The sequence below is a fragment of the Temnothorax longispinosus genome, chromosome 2 (genome assembly GCF_030848805.1).
Source record: "Temnothorax longispinosus isolate EJ_2023e chromosome 2, Tlon_JGU_v1, whole genome shotgun sequence".
NCBI lineage: Eukaryota > Metazoa > Arthropoda > Insecta > Hymenoptera > Formicidae > Temnothorax > Temnothorax longispinosus.
Window position 1 is genome coordinate 6,371,121 of NC_092359.1, and position 19,048 is coordinate 6,390,168.

The window sequence follows — 19,048 nt, forward strand, 5'->3', positions numbered from 1 at the left end:
TATCTTACCTTTATTCTATAAATCTCAATACAACTTGTGCGTGAAGCGCGGTCTTATAAGGTATAAGAGTGTAGGGACTAAATCCCAGAATTGAGCGCGAATGCTCGAACTTAGCGTATAGCGGAACGTAGGAAATCGAATAAGGTTAGGAGAGAGTCTGAGAATTACGTCTAGTCAAGACCGAAGTTAAAACTTATCTGCTTTCCGTGGCGTTTTTCCGCCCTATTTATACCCGAAAAAGACCGGAATCTCCCGCGCGAGATTCCCGCCTTTTTCCTACGCGTCTTAAGGGGGGAGGTATTCTAGAAGCTTCTAGAACATTCTAGAAGCGTAGTTTTGGGCCCATCTGGCCCCCAGCCCTTCAACGGACTCCGATAAGATAATCTAAACATTTACACTAACCCGGCCGTTTTCTCGGAATTCCGGGCCTAGCGTGCGTCGTCTAAGCGTTCAAAACTTTTAACGTGCGTCGTCGGAAATATAAAATTTCCGTACGTAACACCCACGTATTTGAGCATATGATATTAGTGTTAAAAAAGCAAGGAAATGGAATGAACACGTTATATTGTTTTATTAAAAACGAATTAGTCTCTCGAAGAGTCTCTTCGCTAGAGAATTTAAAAGGCCATCTGCGCTGATAATGGGCGACGGATGCTGCGTGAGAGAAAAACGAGATGCGTGTGATAGTCCATTCTCCGTAACCCGTAAGACAAGGTGGTTTCATGTTTCTCCATGCCGAAGACGATGCCCTAAAAGTGTTTTCTCCTGGACACGATCGCTTAACGCAACTCGAGCTGGTGACGCTGCGTAAAATTTTCATTCGCGATAACGAACGATTAAATAAGGAGAAGCAAGGAAGGGTGTGAAAAAGACTAAGTTGTTTCATACGCTGATATATGACGCGGTTTATCATTCCTTTTTGGCAAAATTGCGCTCTTCGCTTGTGAACCTTGTGAAGAATAAACGTCGTTCGTTTTGGAAACTACATTCTTGATACTGCGCATGTTGAATTATGTATTACCTACCGACAATATGTTCGCCCAAGTATACATTCCTTGTATTATTATCTTACATTAGACTTTCTCGGTAAGCATATAGAGATTGGTCGTATAACAAGGAAATTTAGTGAAAAGCACATCAGCTTTTCGCAAAAGTGTCATTAATTTTGTACTGATTTTCCAAGTTCGAAGTATATCTTTTATAGGAAAACTCGCAATTGGGGATATTGTAATCGACGTAATCGTGCAAAGATATTGTGAGTTACAGGACTTTGACGGATGGAACTTCACGCAAATGTTTGCGAGACTGCTATGTTTTTCTTGATTTATTTTAAATAAATTTTTGTTTAATTTAAACTTGAGGCTTGTTTAACGTGAAAAACTAAAAATGCATAATTGTGTGTGGAAGAAGAGATCTTGCTTCTCCTTGAGAATTACAACTTGCGTAGTTAAATTATACGTATCTTGTTTTCAATGTCCTGTACAAATGTGTAATTTGCGTAATGAACCGCGATCGCAAGAAGTTATTCGCGCGTTTCCTAGCAGTTTGCTAGCCAGTTCATGTCGTGCGACTTGGCAAAAGGAAGAGCACGAAGGGAAGGAAAAACAAGGAGAAGGGTAGATGAAGAGGAAGAGAGAGAGAGAGAGAGAGAGAGAGAGAGATGACGAAATAGTCTATTTCAGCTGTTCTCTCTCTCTCTCTCTCTCTCTCTCTCTCTCTCTCTCTCTCTCTCTCTTTCTTCCGCGTCTGTTTCCCTGCTCGGCCTCTTCAACTCGCCTCATAGAAGCGTATTCTCGGGCGATCCATTTCCAGATTAAACACGCGTAAAACTCAACTCTCATGCGGTACACACAAGAACTACGTTCCTCTCCTTTACTTTTCTCTCCTTTCTTCTCTTTGCATCTGTTCGCTTTTCACGCACACATTCGGGTCTCTTCTTCTTTTCGAAATATCAGGGATCTCGTATACTTTTACTCTGCTCCGCACTCCGAAAAGCAGATGACAGGGGAAAAAACTTGCATGCTATCATTTAAAACGTCGTAGAAACGAGCTCCTCGCTTTTAGAGAAACTGGAAATATCTGCTTAATCGTGCGACATTTCGAGAAAGCTGACTCATAATATCAAGAAACAGTAGACATTTTTAAAGCGTACCAATTAGAGTATTGTATCATCCTACTATTAAAATGAACTAACTTCAAGCGTGGGAAGAGATCACAATACTTTTAATAATTGTAAAAAAATATTAAATGTTAATTGACGCTAACGTCAATTTTAATTATTAATACATATTATAATTGATGAATATAGATAAATTAAGGAATATAAGTGTTTCAACGGTACTTCCACCACGCTTATCTTACCGAAATTATTGGCTGTCTGTAATGTCTGTTTCCTTAACGGACCAATTTCCGGCTATCGGGCATGTTCGAGGCGAGGTCAGGGTCAGCCGAGATCGATGAGAGCGACGTTAACGAGGCGCTGGATGCGCGGACGGAGATACTCCGAGGCAAGCGTTATCGTTTAAGGTGGGACGTGACGTCGAAATGGAAAGTACGAAGGGAGGATCGGCGCGCGGCGTGTGGGAAAGGCGAAACCACGCGTGCGAAGCATTTGTAGCACAAAGCTCGTCAGGGTGGCGGGAATGTTTTGCAGCGGGAGGGAGGTGGAATAATAGCTTAACTCGAGGAAGGTAGATAGGACCGAGATACAGGGTGGGATCTATTGAGCTCGTCGTGCGGCTGCTACGCGCGTATTAACACGTCATAATAATTACGAATGTAATCAGCGACGCGCGCGGAGAGCTTCCTGAATCGCGCATTTTGCTTTCACCTCGGTTGGCCGCCTCTTCCTCTCCGAGGAAGAACAGACTCGCGACGTAGACGAGAGATTCCCGCGAGAGGGTGGAATAAAAGTTCCAGAACGGAGCGTGGTACGAGGGGAAGATTTTGCCAGGGATTTTCACGCTATGATATCTCACTATGTCGATTTATGTAACGAGACTCTGAAGCTCATTGAAAATCTGAAAGCAAACGCTTTATATGACGTAGATATAAAAAAGAGAAATTAACAAGTGTATTCTAAAATAGTTTAAAAATAAAAATAAATCTTTATCGAGTAAAAGTAAAGAGTAGAAAAGTTGTGAGGTAAGAAATGTTGAGAATTATTATCAGCACACAATGCATGTTATACTTTCTAAATAAATGCTACAGGAGATAGAATTTAATTGTCGAAGAAGTACGCGGTTCTCTCGCTTTTAGAAATTAATACAATGATGCTCGGTGACTTCGGTCCAAATGTTGGACTTAATGGCGCACAGAAAATACATACAACATGGAGGAGGAGACAGTTTTCAAAGAGAAACATTATAATCCATTGTACAAGTTGGAGAACGAAGAGCGAGGGAAAGTCTTAAGTAATCGTTAGAAAATCAATGGCGAGTTCTCAGGCGGTGTCTCACGGACAATGTGCTATAATCCACGGTCTCGAAAGCTGAGGAGGCTGCAGGCTTTCCCACGAAGTAAGCGGTTAGGCAGTAGGGAATCGGGGAACGTGCTGGAAACGCGAAAGCGTGTCCTCCATCATCGAAGTTAGAACTTGTCGGCTAATTGCATAGTTCGCCTTCTTGCCTGCAAACATCCGAATTGTCAGGAACACTTGGCCGGGCTTGAGCTTTCCTCGCTCAATCTTTTGCATTTTGTATGTATTCAGCCAGCGCGATCTTACTTCCGAAACATGCATTTTGTTATACATGGTATACAAAAAGTTATATGTACTCCATAAGACAGCAATACTAAAGATCAAATTAAAAATATTGTTTTAGTGTCAAGATCAAGTTTGGAGATATGAAGTTTTTGCCGAATCACAGTTCAAAAAGATATTAAAGTTATTGCATTATTCCATTAATTTAAGTTTTAAATTCTGTTTTGATAAAAACGCAATAGAAACTCTGGTAATTAAAATATTTAACATCAGATCATATTTAAGAGTTTCATATTTAAAAGTTTAGTTTCTCATGCAATATATTTCTGTAAGAAATAGTACAATTGATTGCAGATTGTGTCAAAACGCATGTATTGCATAATAAGTATTCGCGAAAACAATATGTCTAATAACAGACGGTATTATGCTATAATTGCACGTAGTTTTACAAACAATAATCCTTTGTTCGAAAAATTCTGACGCGCCTATTGGATTCTTATCGTCACGTGAAATATTCTGTCGCGAAATCAAAACAGAGGTGGGCGAGACGAGGATGTTGTTGTTCCGGCTGTTTAAATAATTCATAAGCAATATCGCGCCGTGGTCGCGGTCACGTCTCGGCTTCCCTCCTGATTGGCTCGAATTTACGAGCCATTGTCGCCTGATTGGCCGCGCTTATGCGACGGATGGTGGCTTCGTAAAGAAAAGCACTTTATCGCCCCGGGAGCATTGACGTGCCGACGGCCGGGCGACGTTGTCGTCGTAGAGAGCATGAAACGCTTTCGGTAATTCTTCTAAGACTCACTCGCTTGTCGTTTCTCTCCCGTTTCTTTGCCGCCAACCACGCTCCCGATTCAGCTCCGTCGAATTCCTTCGTCCTGCACAAAAGCCTCTCTCGAGGTATCCCGATAGAAACGGGAAACAGCGCACTCTTGCTCCCGTGTATCCTCTCTTCTTTCTAACATTTGCTATCGTTTGTGCGGTATTTGTCGGCGCCATTTCATTCGCGAGACGATACCGTCGGATATCCGCTTTTACCAGATGTTCAGAGGGTCGTCGACGTGATTATAATCTTTATTATCTTTAAATTGGATGTTGGAGATTTGTATTATTTTGATTCTTTAAATGGTACAAAATGATTATCGTGCAATGTAGAAACGAAGAAACTCACAAGCCTTAAATTGCAGCAGCAAAGATCGCGCTCTCGCAAGCTCTATCCTGATTTCTTTTCATCGGGTTCTTTTATCGCTTACGTAGATCATGTTCGTCATACTCGTGTGAAATTTTGGTGCGGTGCATCGATGCCATTTGGCAAACTCCCGAGTTTCCTGAGATGCCTTCTTCCGCGACGGCGGCGCGAGTTTGCGAAAGGACATTATGCCCGCTACACGCCCTCGCGAGTTGCAATTTCAGTTCGGTCTGGTAGACCTCGTTGCCCGTGACATTTTGACGCAAGCTCGGCGAGCGGAGAACAGTGTCCGGAGAGCGGCTGTGCTAGGCAGTTATGAGTTGCTTAATTGTTTTGTCACTGTTCGTCGCGACAGCAACGTCCTCGTTGTCGTCGCTGTCGTTGTTGCTGTTGCTGTTACGCCGGAGGCGGAGTTTCTCCGGAGATCGTTTCCAGAATAGCCGACTCGTCTTGGCCTCTCGATAACTTAGGGCTCGCGAGATTCTGATGTCCGCAATATCGACAGGGAGAATTGTATTGTTCGCCGAAGACGAAAGTTCCCGATGATCGCAGCGGACTAGTTAGTGAATCGTATAAAGTAATTTAACATCTTGATGAACCCTCGAGATGTGTTCATTACATTATATGTTTTGAAACATTAGAGATTCTTATTGTTAAAAATGTTGAATTTCACATATACAGTAGACCCCCATATAATACATTCGTACAGACGGCGTCATTAATGCTTTCCTAGCTGTGTTCTGGGGATTTCTATAGTGCACGTTACTATGCCTTCAGGTGGAAGGCATTAATGACGCCGTCTGTACAACACGATGGAAAAAATTTGATATTTGTTTTACAGTAAAGTAAAAAATATTTTACTTTTACATTTTTGATATTCATGCACGGTTTTTCTGAAGTATCTAAAAATTTAGCTAGATACAGATCTGAAAATAATTTTGTGGCACCATGCATCAAAATAATTATGTAGAACACTCAAACTGATTGCTAAAATGTCAAAATTTTTTACAGTATTATCATCATACTTTAGCGACCTAGTATAATTATTTTGATGGTGCAATATTGTTTTCTGATCTAGCTAAATTTTTAGATATTTCAACAAAACTGTTCTTTCCGTATATATATAATACGAAACGCATCCCTCGTATATATACGGGTGTCTACTGTATTTCACTTATATTTTAGCATTGCAGACATGCTATATGGCATAAACGACAGTTTCTCAGATTCTTAATTTCGTAACATTTAGCTTTTATTCTGAAATTTTATTTTAATATTGCACTAGCCATCAGAGGCTGCTAAAGTATCTAAAATATCTTAAATATTACATCACACTTTCCGTCGACTAAATTATTTTCTTTTGTGAAATAGCATATCAAACTCGGGCAAATAATTCTAATATGTATATTCTGTATAACAATATATTTAAATTCTGCGTCGACATAACTTAACATGTATAATAATAGACTCAGTCTCTCTTTCATACGTCGTAACCTTCCTTGTAACTTTTAATCATTACTTATTCGCTTTCATATATCTTTCTATTGCTGTCGGTGTAAAGAGCCATCCAGATGGCAGCCGTTAAAGGTACATCGTGCCGCGATATTGGCTGGCGCCGAATGTCGGTGACGCTGTCGAGAAAACTACTGACAAGAGCGTTGTTATTAAAAATCCGAAAAACTGTGAACTCTCAGTGCTCTAGAAACGAAACAAGCCCGTTTGAACTGCCGTCTGAAAACTTGAAATAAAATATTTGTAGAATATTTAAGACGGATATGTCATACCTTTTTTAAATGCAGAACATGCATATTTCATGCAATTAATTCAAAATGAATCGTATCTTTTTGACAAACTCGGTAAACTTTTTTTTTATTCTTTTAGAGAGATAAAATAAATGTAAATTGAATATGGCTCAAGGCACATGTAGTTTAGCGGTAACACTAAAGGTCAGCAATAACGCAAATTTTCTTTCTCCGGTTATAAACAAAAACGTATTTCAGCTAGTCTTCATTAGTACGAGCGCTTTTTTTGATACGCGCATATTCCGTTAAAAGTTTCAGATTCAGGCACGGCCAAATGATGAAATCGCATTAAGCGATCCTCTTTTCATCGTCGAGCGAGGCGGATTTCCATTGGTGTAGATGGTTTTCCGGGCCTCGCCTCGATTCGATCGCGATAACGACGCATTCGTCGCGCACGAAAAGTAATGTGCGTTGGATCGAAGCGGTAGTCCATTTTTATCGGCCTATACATCTTGGCGGATACGTCGTCGCGAAGAATACCTTGGTACGCAGCTGGCGCGAATATTAAAAGCAATCGCTCAGTCCCGCGTAATAACTGACCGCCGCGCCGGTATATAGCGGCACAGTCGCACTTGCCTACGCTTTACAATCCGTACGGTTGTGTGAAGAGAATAATAGTCCCTCTCTCTTTCTCGACGCTTTTTTTTCTATTTTCATTCAGCGTGAGATTGTACGGCGTAAAGTTTTCATGCGTAGGAACTCCATAATAACCGCAAAAATAATAAGTTGAAAAGTGTAATAATACTTGTGCTTCCATGCCTACGCATTAAGAGTTTTTTAATAATGCTTGAAGAGAAATGGAGTTACGTTGCAATGATGAACACAAATAAAGAAGTTTTAGTTTTTACTTATTCTTGGAGCTTGATGGGTTCAATGTAGGATATTTAATGCTAAAAGTAATAAAATTAAATAGATTATATGCCGTTCTAATTATTTCAAAGAAATTAATTATCGTTTTTAGAGTATTTGACGATTTGTTGAAAATAATTAAAGTTTGACCAGATATAGGTCTGATGATAAAATGTCCTGTATAATTATCCTGCATTCATGGAGAATACTTCATCGACACATCAACGGGATAAAGGTAGACGAGGGATGAGATGAACAAGAGCAGAACGACGATGTTCTGTCATTGTGAAACTATAGGAAAAAAAGTGCGCGAATAGGAACAAAAGCTGCTGTTTCGTTTAAAGACCTGAGTAACGCGAGACACATTGCTGACAAGATTGTCCATACATTAAAATCCAGCGAGATCATAAATTAAGTTTATTATTAAAAATTACGTAAATATAATTTTTATTAATTTTTTTGTCAGAAAAAATATTAAAATAGTAGATGACGCATGACCGTGAATTTTATGTAGGAAAAGATTGATATTTATTTTCGCCACTAAAAGTATATTCGAGTATTAATAGACTTGCAACAAAATTTATCTTTCAATGCTGAACATTGCTGAAAGTTAACAAATTCAGAGAGAGCCAAGTACTTTTTCCCCATGGATGCACTTAAATAATGTCTCTGTTCTCGCAACGATGACGTCGACGACGAGATAATGGGAAGGAAACGGGGAAAAAGCGACGGCAGGTCCGGCACGGCGGAAATGATCAGTTGCAAAATCGCGGTCGCGTATTTGCCTTTAATTTGCCGAGCGAATTAACCGGGTATTTGAGACGAGCAAACGCTATCGCACTGTTACCGTTACCGCATCGACTCGTTGAGAACGGAAACGAATCGGCGGTCTCTCTCCGAAATTTAATAATAATTCTCGTCTCCAAAATTTCACACATCGCCAAATACGACATCGCCGATGAATTCCCCGTTGTCTCTCTATCGACGACGAGACTGGGCCGCCTCTCTGCGCGAGTTCGATGTTGTCCGAACGGAGACGGAAATTTGGGATAGAAATAAATTATAAACGCGCTCTCTCTGTTTAAACAGCTAACGAGCCGACGGTAAAGACGCGCCGTAGAAATAGAAACCGCGCGGCGGATAAATAGGCAGAGAATTTCGTTGCTATAAAGAGTGATGTTTAACGCCATTGATTGGATAATTAGAAGAAATGATCTGTTCCTTGCGATTTATCTATTATATTAGGGAAAAGCCATTATTTTGACGTTTTATTGAGATAATAAAGGCAACAGCTATTCGAAATTAACAGCTATTAAGAAATTATTACCAAGGACATTATGTCATAATCGCTCTTCAATTTAAATGCCTTATTATTACACCCAAAGCGTGTTAGAAATTTCAAAAATAAATTTCATCGCTTTTAAACGATGTGCATGTTCACCGGCTTTGGAATTTGGCGGAAATGCTCGTTCGAGCCGCAAGTCGTTCGTTCTCGGCGTTATAATTGAAACTTTAACGTTATAGGTAGGTACGGCCTCCCTGGTTATATCCGCGTCTCTTCTGTCTTTGATACGGGCGCGCGCGACCACATACCTCGTATAACAGTTTAAACCAGCATTCGAATTCCTACGGAATTAGCGCGAGTTCGCCTGTGAAATTTCTCGTTCGCGTTATCCGCGGATGCAGTTCGCCCTGGGAGAAATGGGGGAAGGACGGGGAGAGGGATGGATTGAGGTTTCGGTGCGAGACCACCGCTTACGGTCTCGCGACGGGGATAGCGGCGGAGGAGTGAACGGGGGTCGCGAAGAATGGCGTCGTGAATTACTTTTCCAAATGCTCCCGATCCGACTCGAGGCTCTCCTTTCTACCGCGTCCCTTCAGGGTAGAAGCATCCAGGGGTAGGTGGCTCTTCCAATTTCCAGGCGTGCCAACCAGATTGAATTTCTATCGTCTTCGACAACGACGACGACGAGAACGACGACGACGACGACGACGACGACGGTTGGCGGCCGATCATTTCGCGAGATATCGGGTAACTGGGTTATGTTTGCGAAAATGGCTTCGAGCCTCTCGATTTTTCTCGGTAATGCTACCTCTCCGTTGCCGGCAACGTTCTCTCTCTCTCTTTCTCTCTCTCTCTCTCTTGCTTGTCTCCGCGCTACGTTTCCCTCTGTGTCTCCCTCGTTTCGCTTTTTATCTCTTCGTTACCTCTCTGTTCTTCCAACGCGAAACCATCGTTCGGTGAGACGAATCGAATGAATGGGACATCGAAGGATCTCACGTTGATCGACTGAACAACCACGAATTGCGTCCCGTTGACAACGTTTATTACATCAGATAGAGAAATGTGATTACGGAAAGGCAGATAGCATCTCTTTGGTATTTGTTATTAGTTTGCAATGCCACAGGGAGAAGATTTTTAATTAAAAATTTTAATCTTAACCCTCCCCGAGTAGCAATATTTCACTACCTTAGTATTTTCACTACCTTCGGGATGACAACCAGGCCATTTGTATCTTTCTCAATTTTTTCTTCTTGGACTGCTCGAAAAAATCTCCAAGAATTATCGAAACTTCTTTATCCTTCTACTTAAATACTACATAGTTGTTTTGTCAACAATAAATTGTTAAGTATTTTATTATTTTTAATAATTTTTGAATAAAGAAACGAGCGCTTCTTAGAATGGCCCGGATACAAATATCCTTGGAGGATAAAAAATGTATCGAATACAAGCATAAAATAGATTTTCAATAACCGTCAAACGGACTAAAGAAATCAAACATTAAAAACAGAGTGAGGTTGTGAAAAATAAATTTATAAAAATCTTAATAATTTGTATTACAAGGAGATTAGCCTTTGATCATTAATCATCTAAATTTTTCCTGTTCTGTCTATTTTTGCGTCCATGAGATAGGAATGTTATCGGTTGTTCCGATTTATCAATATCTACATGTATATATCCAAACCATAGTCAAATCTCGTATTCGACGGACGACATGTACAGCGAAATCTGTTGCAAATAGCTCCTGCGGGTGCAGTAGCGAAGTTTGAGAGGCACTTCCTTCATCCCCGCCTGCTTTTCCCTTATATCGGAAGGCAAGATCAGAAGAAGAGGTATTATACCAAAGCGAAAGAACGGCGGGAAGACTCTCTCGTCTCTCGTCTCCCGTCGTCGCCGTCGCTGTCGCCGTCGCCGTCGCCGTCGTCATCGTCGAGACACCTCTCTTGTCCGGGAGCGTGCGAGCGACCGGTGTGAACTTCGCCGTAGGGGATTATGCAAACGGGAGTGGTTTCTGAGTACGGGAAGAGAGATAGATAGAGAGAACCGCCGCGTTGTGTCGGGGTGGATGATGACGGTGACGATGCTTGGTGGTGGTGATGGCGGCGGGCGGGTTTCCCTGCTTGTCATTACCACGTTTGTGGCTTCCACCGCCCGGGGGGTCGGTCGCTCTCTGTTTCGAGAAAGCCTTGCGCTGAAGAACTGTAAAATTTCGTTCCCTCGGTTTGTATGGAATATACTTTTTTTTATGATGCGTCAATGACGCTTTCAAAGTTAATTACAAGCACGCTTTGGGAACCACGACTGCGCCGACTTAATAATGTAATTCGAGATTGCAATTGTTGCGAAAGCGCGAGATGTAAAATGGGAGAATCAAGATGTTTTTAGCTTACGTAGGTAAGTTTTCGTGAACAGCGATGTGGTAGAATAATTTTCAGAATTTCTGAGAAATGTTAAATTCGCCGCGTGGTTGTTAAATTGCTGATTTAGCGTTTCCGTTATATACGCAATAAAATTTCAACAGCAATAAAAAGTTGTTTGCGTTAATAATATAAATCGAAATCTTTCATACTTTGGCATTAATTTATTTCAATAGTTTCATCAAATGTGCTATATATTTGTTAATTTTTTTCTTCTATACATTACGATTCGAAATAGTTTCCTAGTAAAATGGTGGCAAATAGCATGGTAAAACTCAAAACTAACTAGTAGTCACGTTTAGAGTACTGAATACGCGCTGAGAATGCGGAGAGAAAGAGATAACGAAGGGAAGAAGAGAGAGGAGGGAGGAGAGAGAAAGAGATACGGAAAGAGATAGAGAGAGATGTTATTTCATTTAGTATTAGAATAACTGGCGGAATCAGCTGATCCCTTCACCGCGTTTAAGCAGCAGGATGGTATTTCCAGCAAATTCGAGTATTACAATAAATACTCCTGCGGATTTCCATGAACTTAATATTCATGATATTGTTTATCTCGCAGTACTATAAGTAATGCAAGTCCAACATGCATATACAACGAAACGCAAAAATGCTAATAATATAATATAACATATTACAAGTAATACAAATTTAACGTACTATATTTTTATTGATTGTCAAACCCATACTCATTTCATAAACTTTTAGGTATAGAAAAAATATCAATAATATCATCCTCAAAGACTTGCGAAATAAAAAGGAGCTTTTGAGTGCCGACCAATCTGCCGCGTCAGAAATTTACGCGACTGTCTCGCGCCAGAAGTTCTGTGGTTTTGTGCGCGGTCAGGGCGGTTACGACCTTTTTAGCAAAGCGCGGAACGTGCCCTTATGTTCGACTTAGTCGGTTTGTTCATCCCCCTCGGGATCGTCCGCGAAGTGAAAAAAGGTGGCAGCGGCGGCGAGCCGAGATTTCGGTTAGTCGATTCGGAGTTCTCGAGCACCTACTCTTTATTACTATGTAATTAATTGTAATGGGGATTTCAACTGGGAAAACAGTCCGCCGAGAGCTTCCCCTTTTGTTCGTTCGTTTATTCTTGTTCCTTTGCTTTTCCGCGTTTTCCCACTGCGCTTGCGTGTAATACCTATTTTCATATTGTTTCTTTTGTTTGCCGTATTTTCATATTTGTTTCTTCTCTTTGCCCCGCCCTTCCTTCCTCCCGCCCGCAAAACTCGCAGGCGAACAAGATTTGTCTCCGAGTTTGAATTCGCATGTGGCGCGTAATGTTCTTTTCGTGGTTATATCCTCGGCGGAACTCAGGGCTTTCGAGGCAGTTTGAGATTTATCATCGAGAAACTTAAACAAGTTGCTATATATAGATTTTTATATGTTGTTTTATGACATATTTGTGTATTAATTAAGTTTTAAATAATTTATTTCATTTTCGGCGTTTTTCTGTTTCAGATCGACCCAAAGGTAGCATTTCCTAGGAGAACACATCCAAAGGTAAGGAAACTTATTTCCTGTTAGCAACACTATTATGTTGAATTATACGTCGTTATTGCAATTTGAATCGCACTCTTTTTATGCACTGTATGTTATATATTATGTATTACTTAATAATCGGTTGCCTGTATAAGACAATGAATATATTAAATATCAGTTACTACAAAAATAAAAACTTTTAAAAAGACATCAACAAAATAGTGTAAAATAACGTCAAAACTATTAAAAGAGATATATTATACATTATAGTGATATATCATTTCTGATGCTATAATTGTAAGCTTAATCTTGTAACGAAGAGCTGAAAATCGCCATTACGGATGTAAACTTAATCGGAAATGATTCTAACATGAAGAATTGAAATGGCTCATCCATTTGCGAGCGAGTTGACGCTGACGTTTATAATACCAATCCTTTTGGCCGACGGCATGGCAGAGTGAAATAGCGGGTTAACGAGAATTACTCGTAGCTGGGCTCGCACAACGTTCATTTGGAACGCGGTGTTTTTGCCGCGCGTAGAAAAAGCACGGATGTGGAAACGCGTTGGCGTCGGCAGGGTCGACGTAGGGCGGGAGGGACAGCTTAAAAAGTCAAATGACGGCGCGTTCGGAGGGCGTGATTGAAGAGGGAATAATAAAGCCGACTGGCCCTAGCAATAAGAGCAATTAAACGTAATTCGCTTCGAAACCTGGGATTACTTCCTTGCCGGCGACGATAATCGCGGCAATGAAGCGACGTCCGGTCGCGCCGAAAAAACGCGAGGGAAGCATAACGTGGAAAACGTGGAATAGCTGATGGGGGCAAGCATAGGGGACAGAAAGGTTGTATGAGTGCACGCATACAAATGTGATAGGAGTAAAGTGACGAAAGAAATTTGCGCGACTTAATAATATAAATGCCAGGCATGCGAATTACCGGCGCGGGCGAGTGACTGAATTGCGCTAATTTTAATTGTACCCTTTCTCTTCTCCCGTGACACGTTCTCTTTCTCTCTCCTTCTCTCTCTCTCTTTCGCACTCTATTGCGACTATTCCCTGTACTCTGTATCTTTCCCTCGGTGCTATTTTCCCACTTTTGCCTACCATTGCATTTTTATATGTTTTTATAACGCATGCCCGAGCCACACTTGCCTCCGAGCCCCTTCGTTCGACCCCTCTTCACTGACCACTTCCAGCATTTTATTTGGATGGCAGAATCCGAAGGGACATAATTTACGACGCGCGTGTGGCCGAAATTACGACGGCGCGAATGCCGTCGGTAATCACGTGTCTCGACAATCCGGGAAAGTGTCTGGCAATCTCGGGCTGAGAAACATTTGTCAAATATCGGAGAAAACAAATTTTGAATCGTGAGAAATAGAACGTTTTGGTGCAGTCTTGAAATCAGGACAAATGTCACTTTTATGTTGCGTATGACAACCTTGCTCGGAAGTTCCAACTAAATCTCATCTATCACAAACGCAGAATGTTTCAGTGCCAAAATTTTGAATCCCAACTTCGGAACTTTGGCTGTGAGAAATAAAATATTCTTGGGAATAATATAAGGCGGAGATAACTTCTCGACATAGACAAGGCCTCAAGACGATTTAATATCGGAGACAGTGTGTAACCTACATATTTTTTATTCTGCATTTATGATTATTTTCTGTGTGTTTTTTGATGGTTCTAAATTTATTTCTTTCACTTTAGTGTAAAATTAGTTCGATTGGTGCAATATCTTTTTGATTAATGTCGTCTTACGATTTAAAGTTTTAAATAGAATAAAGTAATAAGTCAGGTTTACTGGAGTTAAAGGAAACTTGGATTTAAAACCTGGGTCACGAATAATAAGATACCATTTTAGTACCAATCGGATGGTCCGATCTCTTGTAACGTGATCCAATTGACGACTTTATAATCGAAGTTTCTGGAACTGGTATTTTCAAGTTCCCAAACTTTTCGAAATACAGTACACGACATTTATTCTACAGGTCATGCAAGCCAATGTGCGAATGCACGGTACTCGAAATAACACAACTGGCATCGTATGTTGCATATAATGCCTGTAACGAGTGAAACATATACGGCTCCACCGTTTTGGGAGGCGGATATGAAACGAGAGATGTAATTTTCATAAAATAACGCCAGCTCCTTCCCAGGCCTCACTTTTATTTTACATCTTCACGTTGCAAAGGTTTGAATAAGTTGTGCAAATGCACGCCTCGAGATTGGAAACTATGCCAGGAAATTATTTTCCGCTCGCACATGTTTGGCGCGATTTCGTGATACGGCAACTTGCCGTAAATATACAGAAGAGAAATGTTTCATTTTACACGTTCAGATACTTAAAATAATGTTATTTACGTATATCTGACTGCAAGCGTGTAATTTTAGAAATTTTAGAAAATTTAACAAAATAAAATCTGTGTTTATATTGTTATCTTAAATAAGAATCTGAACACATGAATTTTCACAATACGTGTGACACATATTTCGCGTCGAGTGGTAACAAATACAATAGATAGCTCGGTAACAAGCCTGCTCGATCCTAAGCACTCAACTCTGCGGCAAGTTCAACTAACGAATGCTCTTCTCGTTATAAGAATGAGGTTAATAATCCGCGATTTCGCTTGGCTACACATGAGGCGATTCCACCTCAACTGGGAGTCAAGTTAATATCACATTGCGGGGGCGCACAATAGGACACTTAATACCGCCGGTTCATCAACACCCAAAACGCACGTTAGACCCGCTGAACTTTAGGAGGAGAAGCGGTACCCGCCGCAAAGTTCATTGAAATGTCACCGAGTGCTCCCGCGCTCGTCGTAACAACCTCCTTGAGACCGCATGCCGGAAGCTCTTTGTTACCGCACTTCCGGTCTGACGGAAATGGCGCAATGCGCTTCCGACACGGCGGAAAAGTAGCGACAGTCATTACCGAGAGCCCCTCTGTCCCCCTCCCACCCTCCTTACGCCGCTCCTTTGCTCCATTCCTTTGCCACGCTTCTTTACGGTGAACGCACGAAAAAAGACTGCGGCAAGGATTTCACCGCTTTTTGGGAAAATGCGAGGCGTACTTCAGATAATTGTCTGGAAGTTTCGTAGCCAAGGAAACGAATGGGAAGCAAAGACTTGTTCGCAGCAACTAGAGATCCATTTTTAATCAAAGATGTACGATACGGTTTGTACAGGAAACTGTCTACTTTCAAAAATAAATATTTGATATTTATATTTGAGATAGAATATCGTTAATTTACTATAATATAAGTTTATAATATAACATATATATCGCTAAATATATATGTAAAGCATTTCAAAATAATTCGTTAGCATTTAGAAATTCGATATAAGAAACAATTTTATGAAAAAATTTGTTGTAGATTAATTAATATTTTGATTGCTAAGTCTTATAAAAATACTCTTTTTATGGGAGGCAAAACATGATAACAAATTCTGATATAGGAAGTAAAGTTAAAATCTCAAAACGCATGTTTTGTAGTGACATGTGTATATAAAAATATATATCTGTTCTATTTGGTGCAACCTGCATAATCCGTATCATTAATCTCACGAAAGCAATTAAGCGTCATGAGTGTGTTCAGTTCAAGTGTGGAGAGTTGAACTATTACATAATTCAGATAAGCGGGGAAGATTCACGTTCGCCGATAAGTACAACGCGATAACTCGTCGTAACCACGATCTGGAAAACTATAGCAAACTCCGAGGATAAGGAACGGGGACAACTGGCGCAACACATAAACTCCACTGGTCATCGATGGCACGGCGTCGTCCCTTTAGTCGGAACGGGCGACTGTTCGGGACAGTAATGGCATCGCCAACCCTTACGGTATAATACCCACTTGTTACTGAGTAGTAATACGTATACGCAAGACACACAGGCGTTGTGTTGTATGTATATATGTGTGTGTGTGTGTATATATATATATATATATATATATATATATATATATATGCGGGGGATATTACTTCAACCGCTGCAAGCTCGAGAGGCACCGCGGAAGAAAGAAGAAATAGAGATGCAAAGAAGAGGGAAAAGACAGAGAAAGCGAAAAGGGAGAAAAGAGATGCTAGCAAGTCGGAGATAGATAAGGGAAAAGAAGGAGAGAGAGAGAAAGAGAGAGAGAGAGAGAGAGAGAGAGAGAGAGAGAGAGAGAGAGAAGAGAGAAGGGAAGGTAGATGCGCGGAAAGGAAGAAAATCTAGGAAAGGAGGGTGAGAAAGCCGGGATAGTTGCACCATGTCTCGCGTAACGAGCTGTCGGCTCCCCAGGGTGTTCAGTTTTCCCTTCGCTCGCCTCTTTCTCTTTCTCTTTCTCTCTTTTGTTCCCCTTCGTCCACCACAGCGACATCTCTACCTACCTAGCTACGTGCTCTCACAGCTATACTGCGTACTTCTTCTTTCACGAATTCGTTTTGTTTCCTCCGTTGAGTGAGAGATATCCAGATATTCTTACTCGATTCGAGCGGGGCGCCAAGTATATTGTCGATACTCGGCAACCCCCGATCACGCGACCGCCTCCTCCGTCGTTGTACTTTAATGTTATCTTATATGATTTGTTTGACTTTGCCTCGCGATTCGCGAAACCCTCCGGCTTGTCCCCGTGCCGTCTTCGTTCTTCTTCTCCAGCGAGCACGCGCGTACAATCCGGATTCTGAAACTTATACGTTGCGGAAGTAACTTTTTCGGAACGTCGCAAAACGATATCCTTTCTCCCATACTATTGAAAACTGCTCAACTACGTTTTACGATTTAACACAATAAATAACTGAAAAGAATAACTGAAGATGAAGGTATATAGTTCAAAAAATAGATAAAGATGTTAATGGAGATACAAATTAATTGTAGTTTAGATCTTAAACATTATCTTGGAGGCGAAGATGTTTTGGTATAAATCTTAATTTTCACTCTAGAGTATTTGCTGAACTAATTATTCTAATGTTATATGCTCTTTTGTAGATATATAAATCCAACCAGTAAAGATTAACTTTGCAGTGTATAACAAGAGAAACAAATATCATAAACATCTAGCATATATAATATAGTAATCAGCAAATTTCATGAATATTTAAATTAAAGTTTATGTTATATTCTCTCGTTGATTGCAATACTTGTTTTAATTTTCTCACTGAAGGTAATTTCACTAGAGCAATATCATTGCAATTTAATGTTAACTGCAGAGAAGATTTTTTGTTATATTTCTTCAATTATACTGTGCCCCAATTATACCAACTGTTATGCAGAAGGTCATCATTAAAAAAAATTTAATCAGTTTGGAATAATGAAAGAGTGGAGAATCGAGTGAAGAAATGTTAAGGGCAAAGAACTTTGTTAGAATGAATACGTGAAAGAAAAATCCAAGTTCAATATTAGGTTATCTCAAATCTCGCGTTTGGAACGACCTAATAATTAGTCAAGATATTCGGATGTTTGAAAAGATAGTATCTGTGACCTTAGAATACAGAGATTCGCACAATGATGCGTCGTATTTAAGTGACGTAAGAGCCGTCAATAGGGTTGGGCGTTAAAGGATCGTCCGACGTCATTGAGGATTCTCCCATGAGACCTATTCGTAATTCCAACCGGAGCAAGGATTACAGATGTGTGCACATCCTTTGGCCGGTCCCGGTCCCATCTCGTCTTGCGTCCCTTGGCTCAAAAGGGACCTGTTACATACATCTGCGCGGGGCTAAATATGCTCCCGGGCAAACTCCCTGGTCGGTATTAGAGTGAAATCCCATGCATTTTATACGCGCCCAGGTCATTCAGCGTGACGACTCGTCGGTTATGGCGGCTGTGTACCCTGCGCCGATTTCCCTTGCCCCCTCCATCCTTCGCAGCATCTTGTGGACACAGACCGACCCCGAGGAGCTACCCCTTGTCCTCACGTAACCTTCCGGCGAAGCCTTTTCTCCTTCCGTCGCTTTGACGCGCCTACTTTCCTCTTCGTTCGCTGGTCTTCCGGCTATACGAACGAGAAAAACACGGGAGAAAGGGGGATGACGTGAACCGGAGGTGGAATGTTTGCGCGACGTAAGTGGCGTCTCTACTCTCCGTGCAATGTCGTTCCTCGTCCCCGAAGGTCCGTCCGAGTCTCGAGCAGGGATTGTTCACGCTATTCGTGCTATCCGAGTGCGTTTATGATTGCGGAGCTTCCCGGGGGAGCTTATGTGTTGCCGTGAAAAAAGATACGTCGTTCTGGGGTCACGCTTGGGATACTAAGAATATCACTTTCGCCAGTATTAGTAAAATGTACTTTTGTATATACAGCTACGACACAAAAGCAATTTTAGCCAAATTTAGCCTGATGC

The 19,048-nt window shown here is 41.0% G+C and overlaps 1 protein-coding gene across 6 annotated transcripts in view; it reads left to right on the forward strand.

Moving 5' to 3' along the window:
- Rbp6 (RNA-binding protein 6) overlaps positions 1 to 19,048 on the forward strand; it is a 598,266-nt gene that overhangs the window by 350,653 nt on the left and 228,565 nt on the right. For all 6 annotated transcript variants that reach the window (XM_071770002.1, XM_071769996.1, XM_071769997.1 and 3 more), the window contains one exon: positions 12,702 to 12,743. In XM_071770002.1, coding sequence (XP_071626103.1) covers positions 12,702 to 12,743 — 42 coding nt within the window. The remainder of the gene's footprint in view (positions 1 to 12,701; positions 12,744 to 19,048) is intronic.